Consider the following 7,678-nt stretch of genomic DNA (forward strand, 5'->3'; position numbering starts at 1 on the left):
TTCATGGCCCTTACAGAAAACAGGCATTCTCCTTCCGTTCCTAAACCCGTCTGTTAGGTCTAAATATTGCAGCCCAACTGTGGCCATACCGAGAGCAGAGAACAACAGCCCTGCCGCCAGTCATTTATAGAGCAGGACACAGACAGAGGGACTTCTTTTGCCACACACAACCCTGTATTTCCTGAAAATTTATTTTTACCAAAAATAGCCACTTGGAACATACTGCCAAACAACATTTGGGAATTGTGTGCATTTAACACACACAATTTTTTGGGAATTTGCAATTTGCTTCCTGCTATTGTTGTTCTTTCTACTTTCTACTGGTTCAAGCATTTACCTTCTTGCTATTACCAGCACATTTCCACAGTCAAGTCACTTAACTACTCTGCTAAAATGATCCAAATGAAAGTTACAGCCATGGAAGAGGAGTGAAAAAAGAGATGAGAGATCAGGCAGGAAAAGAGCTCTGCAGGCTGCCACCTGCAGTCAGCCTCACACCCTGTTTTGGAAACCACACATCCACCCACCCCTAGAAAACAAACAAACGAAGAGACAAAAACCCTGACACCTGGAGCTCATCCCTGTCTCGGGCACACTGTCTTGTCAGAGCAGGAAGCGCAGACTATCTGTATCCCAAGGACACCTGCACAGGATTAACACGTGTCCAGAAGTAGTCCCCATCTTTAAGAGCATGTCGCTTTTGTGCTTTTAATAGTCGTAACTTGATGGTAGTCACTGGCACGTCTGGGAGGAAAATCATTCACTTTGCAATGAAGCCTCTCCTTGGGGGAAAAAAAAACGTGTTAGAGACTGAAAAAAAATTGAGAGTCAGAGCTCCCACCCGCGAGGGAGCTGTGAGGGCATCAACAACAGCGAAGACCAACAGCAGCTACATTGGCAGAAATTTGGCTTTCACCCTGATCACGTCCTTAGGAGACCCTCCCAGTCTACACCTCAGGCCTACGAAGGACCAGTCCTTTCATGGAACGACAAACTCCATTCTTTTTACTTAAAAGGCCTAGACTGAAGGCTCCTTGGAACAATGTGGACTGAGCCATAGAAAAACATGCCATTGCTACTCGAATTAAAAAAAAAAAAAAACAGAATAAAAATCAAGTGACGCATCCGTTTCCGTTGTGTTTCATTCACTACATTTCTACTGGCATCTAGGTGCTCAAAAATCAACTGCACTGACACCACATACTAATAAAAATTGAGTTATGAATCCAAAGTAAAAAACTGTTGCCAAGTTGCCCGTAAAATTAGTAGGAACAAACAGAAGAGAAACACTTGAGCCCAATGAAGGTAACGGGCAGGAGGCAAAAGTTTGTTCTTTTACCCCAAAGGAAGCCATTCCTAACTACCGAGGGCCCGATTCCATTAACTGCAATTCCTCATCAGCTTTTCCTCACTGGCAGCAAACTGGCCTTTTCCTCCCAAACTTCAGGAGCCAATGTGACCAGACCCTCTGTCTCCGGGGAGCCTCCCCGCAGCCCACCCAGCCCCTGCTTTCCCCCCAGGCTCCATCCCTGCAACTCCCTCTCTCTCTGAGCCCCAAAACCAGCTCCCCAAGCAGGTTTTCCAGCCCCAAGAGCACAAGACCTGGTCTCCGTGTGGGCCCCAAAGCAACTCACCCTCTCTGCCTCCCCACTCCCTCTGCATCCTCCCGGATGATGCCGAGGGGCGGGGGAAGAGCTGCCATCCCACAGCCCGGCACCCCGAGGACCCCACGGGCAGTTTCAGGGAGCGCTGGCGAGCTACGGAGGGCCCGGCCCCGCGTCTGTGCAGGGCGGCACCGGCACGGCTCAGGCACCGCTTTCTTAGCGCCGTTCCGGGATTTATTTCTCCAGCAACGTCATCATTGCACCCCAAACACCCCGGGCGAAGGGGCCCCGCGAGGAACAAGGCCCGGTCACCCCGCTCCGACCCTACAGTCTCCCCCTCAGGACCCCCTTAGATCCCGCCCCCCAAGATTCCCTTGGGCCCCCCCAGGGTGCCATGTTCCCCACCCCCACCTGCTCACCTCGATGCGGTGCAGCTGCCTCACGACGCGGTCGCAGCGGCCCCGCGAGACCGGCCCGGCCGAGCACCTCCCGGCCGCACTCCGCTTTTCGTCCCGATTCCGAGCTGGGCGCCATTTTACCCGGTCCGCTTCCGGAGCGTCCTGGCCCGCTCACGCCGCGCGTGGATTGGCCGCCGCCCCGCAGCTCTCCTCGGGAAACCCCACTCCATTGGCCCATTTTCACCGTGAATCACCACTGCGCCCCACCCCGGCGGGGCGATCCGACCAATCGAAGCGCGGTGCCCGCGCTGTGATTGGCCACCCTGCCGTCCGGGAGCCATTGCCGTGGTGAATACGCCCCTTCATGGACGCGAGGCCGTCGCCGTGGCAACGGGGCCGTGCCTGCCGGTGGGGGAATTCGCCCAAAACCTGGCTTTCTCTCTTCAAAAACTATAGCACAAAATAAACCCGTTGCGTGGCGCGCCCCTCCCTCCTCAGCTCTTCCCGGGGCCAGGCGCTTCGAGGGAGGAGCGGCTCCCGCCGCTCGGGGGAGGCGGCTGTGGGGGGAGGAGGGGACGACACCCGACCCGGCGGCGGCGGGGCTGACGGACAGACTCCTGGAAGCTCTGGCGAGCTGTGGAGCCGCCCAGCGTCTCCGCCCGGGGGGCGTCCGCCTTCTTCCCCTCCTGCCTTCCGTCCGCTCTCGAGTGACTCCTTGGGGCTGCCCGGACCCGGCTCGCCTCCAGCGCACCGGCACCCCGCCACAGGGGGCACCTCCAGTCCTCCCGCCCCGCGCCCGCCACAGCAAGTACCCCTGCCGGGAGCGGGGTCACTTACAATTTCCCCTTGGGTTGTGGGGGCTTCACTGCCCCTGGGCTCCCTCTTCTCTCGGCCGCCCAGAGCCCTCGGCCTCTGAAGCTCCAGCTCCCACCTATCCCCGGCCTCCTCTGGCCTCCATCCCAGCCCATGCCTGCTCATACCCGGGCTAGCACTCGGCACTTGCCGTTACTGGGGCCATCTGGGGTGCCCTGCAGCCCGTTCCTCTGCCCTGGCCATGTCCCTCCCCAGAGCTGCCCACCCACTGGCCAACACATCACCCACCCCTGGTACTGGTCACAGAGCCTCCCCTCTCTACTCAGTCCCATGGCCAGGGGCAATGCCAGAGAGCCTTCCGCCTGCCTGGCTCCACTGGCCCATAAGAGAGCCCAGCTGGATCTTCCAGCTCTTCCAGCATGTTCCTGGGAACCATATACAGGAGCATTTGTGCCAACACCTTCCCAGGGATGGAGCAGCCTGGAGGTTCTCCCACCACTCCTCCTTGTCTTTCTGGAAGATGGCTGGTAGCTGCTCAGATCACCAGGAGTCTCCCCAGATCAGCAGGCCCTTCTGGAGAGCAGAGTGTGGCCTCGCACTGGCCCAGCCCAGCTCCCCAAAGCCCTGGGATGCTCCCCAGCCAGTCACACATCTGGTAAATGGTTTAATTAATATACTGCAAGTACCACTGCGAGCTCAGGCTGGAGCTCACCCACTGCTCTGCTTGGCTGCCAGCCTCTTGTCTCTCTCTTCAGCAATGGTCAGGCGGATGCCCTTTCCACGGGGCAGGGAGATCCATGGCTTGTTGCCCTGCAGTAAGGGAGAAGCAGCCACCTCACGTTATGAAACCCAGACGGGCAGAACCCTCCCCCCAGCGTGGAAAAGCAGCAAAGCCAGCCCCTACCCACGCCATGCCAGGTACACATGGCCATGACATTGGCCCAGCAGAAGCCCCTGAGGAAGGTGCCGAAGGTGTCCAAGCCTACACCTGCCTCTTGCATTCACTTTCACGAAGAACGCGCTTCAGCCCAAACCCAAACACCAGCCCTTTCCACCTTGGGCCAAAGAACCCATCAGGGATAGCCAGATAGCAGAGGCCTTGCGGGAAGGGCCCTCTCAGTGGGAACCACTGTCCAGGTCCCATCAGGATCTGAGCACTGAGCCCTGCTCAGCTCCCAGCTCTCAGAATATTTCAAAAACCACAGGGCTGCCTCCCCTTCCTAGCATGACTGGCCCAGAGCAGCCAGAACTGCAAAGTGCAGGGCCAGAACTGATGCCAACCCTAGAGTATCACAGTGTGGGAAGACAGCTGTCTGCAGGAGACAGCAAGGCCTCTTGGCTTCACTCAGCAGCCCCCAACAGCAGGAGAAAACCCACCCGCCTTGTGCCCATGCAGGCTTACTTTGCCAATAACGAAGATGTTGGAGAGCCTGGTGGCAAAGCTATTGCCATTGGCATCCTTCACATGAACCACATCAAACGATCCAGGGTGTCTCTCCCGGTTAGTGATCACTCCAATACGGCCCAAGTTGGCACCACCAGTCACCATGCACAGATTACCTGGAGTGAAGGAAGACAGACGCGACAAGCTGGCACAAGGTGCTGTGGTGAACACCTTGCACTTGGGCTCCTTCAAGAGCACCACTGAAGGGCAGGGACAGAGTGACCACCGGAGCACCTGGGGAAACCTATGTGTCCCACAGGAACCCTGGCACACCTCAAGGAACCCAACAGTTGTCTGGCCTCAGGGCCCACACCAAACATTCCCCACCACTTTCTTCGTTGTGACAGCACCAAGGCGGCATTCCTGTACCGCTTGTCCTGGCACTGCTCATGGCTCTGCAACTGAAACCTTCTCCCACAGCAAAGATCAAGGAACCTCTCTACGGCTGCCCAGAGCTCTCCACTCACGGTCCTGTTGAGAGCCAGGCTCAAGCATCCTCTCCACCAGCTCACTGCTTCTACCTGGTACCTGCTTGCTTTTGGAATCGCTCCAAGCCCCTATGCCAAATGCCTCCCACTGCCAGCACAGTGGGAGTGCTAGAATCCCCCCGCTCCACCTTCAGGTGGAGATGCCCCAGGGTAACAACCCCATTCCCAAGGCTGCCAACACTGCCTCTTACACCTTGGAGCAAAGACGTCTGCCATTTGTATTTAGCTTCCATATTGCTCTCCACAGAGGGGAATAGTCATGTTTTGCATGGGACGCAAGACCCACCTGTGTCAAACTTGATGAAATCTGTGATCTTGCCTGTCTCCAGGTCAATCTGGACCGTATCATTCACCTTGATGAGGGGGTCTGGATAGCGGATGGTGCGGGCATCGTGGGTGACCAGATGAGGGATTCCTTTGGTGCCCACGAAGATCTTCCTCACCTTGCACAGCTTGTACTGCAAACAAAACCCAACACCGCTCAGCTGAGGCAGAGTATGGGGCTTCTCTTGTCCACCAGAGAGCCGCCAGCCGCAGCAGACCTCAGACCCCAAGCTAAACACCAAGACACTCCAGGACTTGCAACAGGAGACCAGGCAGCAACTTGCCCAGCTCACTGCAGTGCCTCTCATAGGGCTGGCCACAGGCTAAGCTACATATGCTGCAGGAACAGTTGCCCAGCCTGGGCTTCAGCCTCCCCACAAACACTGGCAGCATCTCCCCAAAAAGCCCATGCCGGGGCAGTTTCCTCATTGTGCCCTGAAGCCCATGGTCACACAGTGCAGGTAGAGCCTGCCTTTCTTCAGGACCCAAGACAGATCTGTATCCCTCCCCTAGTACACCCTGGTTTCCCTCAAGCCTTCCACCCCTGACTCCTTCAGAGCCACTTTGAGACTTAGGAGTCAACACAGAGTGGTAGCCAGAGATAACAATGTATCATGGGGGGACCCATAGGCCCCAGATGCACACCACAACCAGCTCTCCCCTCAGCATAACTGTGTGCCTGCACAGCCTGCCCTTTAGGAAGGACATGCGAAGGAGGGCAGACTCGCAGCTCAGGCATGCCAGAGTGCTTGGGTTACGGAGTGGTTCCCTGACACCCAGGGCCAGTGGGCAGTTCTGTAAACACTTCCATGGTTTTTGCACCACAGTCAGTCCCATGTTTCTGACCGCTGTGAGCTTGAGGAGCCCTACACTAAGGCTCACCACACCACAGCAGAGCCATCCCAACCCCAAAAGCTCCCTGCAAAGGTAACGCAGCCCATGCTAAAAGCGGTCATTTCAAGCACCAGACAAGGCACCTTCAGTCTTCTGGGAGTTGCTCTCATGTCACCAAAAGATTTCCCCCTGCCAAAGGGTTTGCCCCAACCCTGAAGGCCCTGATCTTCTCAAGGGTGGCATGGACTCAGCTCTCAGGGAAGAGAGCCAACAGCAGCCGATGGAATCAGGAGATGCCAAGGAGGAAATACACCCCAGTCAAACCTAACTGGGCCCACGCTTACACCAAGTGGAAGCCTCTCACCTTGGCCTCTTCAGGTGTGATGCGGTGAACAGCAAACCGGCCCTTGGTATCATACACCAAGCGGAAATGCTCACCTGTCTTCTCAATGCTGATGACATCTGATTTCAGAGAGGGAAATAAAACAGCAGTTGTTATCAAGTTACCCAACACTGTAACTCGGCACAGAGCTCGTGTTTAAAAAGAACTAGGGACTGCTGAACGACACTTCAGGCATGAATGACGAGGTCAGTATTGCCTATGGGACCACAGGCTTGCATCTTCTACTACGATACAGTGCAAATTAGCACAAACTGCCAAAGGCTGAAGTCTGAACAGCAATTTATGCATATGCAAGTGGGCAGTTACCAGCTACAGATATTTGGTTATGGTATTAAATGCAGTGGGCAACTCCAACCTAAATAACAACTGCTTATACTTTTTCAACTCCATCGGGAAAGCATCTTGTCCCCCATATCACACCAGCCTCACAAAACATCCCCCCCTAGTGCAGCACAGCTGCCTGAGGTACCTGCCCCAGCCCTCCCCGCTCACCCATAAAGCCTGCAGGGTAGGTGATGTCTGTGCGGACTTTGCCATCTATCTTGATGAATCTCTGCATGCAGATCTTCTTGACCTCGTCTCCTGTCAGGGCATACTTCAGCCTGTTCCGCAGGAAGATGATGAGCGGAAGGCACTCCCTCAGCTTGTGAGGGCCTGTCGATGGACGGGGTGCCTGCAAACAGAAGCTTTCTGCTGGGTGCTCCAGCACAACAGCAGCACGGACTGTCCCCAGGGAAAGAATGCTACCGCCCTAACAGCTCTCACAGCAGCACCGGAGGACAGCTGCGTGGAGCCTGGCTATGAAGCAGGCAGCACTGAGCTGCAATTATCTTGGTATTCACAGCACCCTTCCCGCAAGTCTTGCCACCCTCACAAAACACTGCCCCCAACACAGTACAACCATCTACTGACCCACCCCAGAGAAGGGAAAACACAGCAACAAGCAGGTTAAAAAAGAGCAGTCAACTACCCCCCTGCCGCGCTCCCTGCAAATGGGGGAAACGCGAATCCTGTTCACAAAGCCCCTAAGAGCTGGCACCCCCTTCTCCCCTGCACTGCCCACCCGCTCCAGCTCACGGCCACCCCCGGCACCGCGTCTGAGCAACCCCTCGGTGGGGCTGCGTGGCCGCTGGCGTCCGCAGAGAGCGGGAAGTGCCGCTGCCGCGGACAGCCCAGGCACGGGCCCGGACTCGGCCGCAGCCCCGGCCTCTACTCACGAAGACGCCCGTCAGCTTGTCCAGCATCCAGTGCTTGGGCGCAGCCACGCGCTTCAGGTGCTTCTTGGGGCCGCGGGCCTACGGGAGGGGAGGGGACGCGTTACGGGCCGCCGCCAGGCCCTACTCCCCTCCCCCCCCGACCTCCCTCCCCGG

The 7,678-nt window shown here is 56.8% G+C and overlaps 1 protein-coding gene across 1 annotated transcript in view; it reads right to left on the reverse strand.

Annotated features, from left to right (window-relative positions):
• Nucleotides 1-3,464: 3,464 nt before the first annotated feature.
• RPS4X (ribosomal protein S4, X-linked) overlaps nucleotides 3,465-7,678 on the reverse strand; it is a 4,570-nt gene continuing 356 nt past the window's right edge. Inside the window, exons 2-7 of the mRNA XM_014955995.1 lie at nucleotides 7,526-7,603; nucleotides 6,801-6,981; nucleotides 6,270-6,367; nucleotides 5,034-5,205; nucleotides 4,218-4,375; nucleotides 3,465-3,625 (exon numbers count right to left, since the gene is read on the reverse strand). Of these exons, the coding sequence (XP_014811481.1) occupies nucleotides 3,524-3,625; nucleotides 4,218-4,375; nucleotides 5,034-5,205; nucleotides 6,270-6,367; nucleotides 6,801-6,981; nucleotides 7,526-7,603 (789 nt within the window). The 3' untranslated portion in view covers nucleotides 3,465-3,523. The remainder of the gene's footprint in view (nucleotides 3,626-4,217; nucleotides 4,376-5,033; nucleotides 5,206-6,269; nucleotides 6,368-6,800; nucleotides 6,982-7,525; nucleotides 7,604-7,678) is intronic.

This window comes from Calidris pugnax, unplaced genomic scaffold (genome assembly GCF_001431845.1).
Source record: "Calidris pugnax isolate Ruff unplaced genomic scaffold, ASM143184v1 scaffold281, whole genome shotgun sequence".
Classification (NCBI taxonomy): domain Eukaryota; kingdom Metazoa; phylum Chordata; class Aves; order Charadriiformes; family Scolopacidae; genus Calidris; species Calidris pugnax.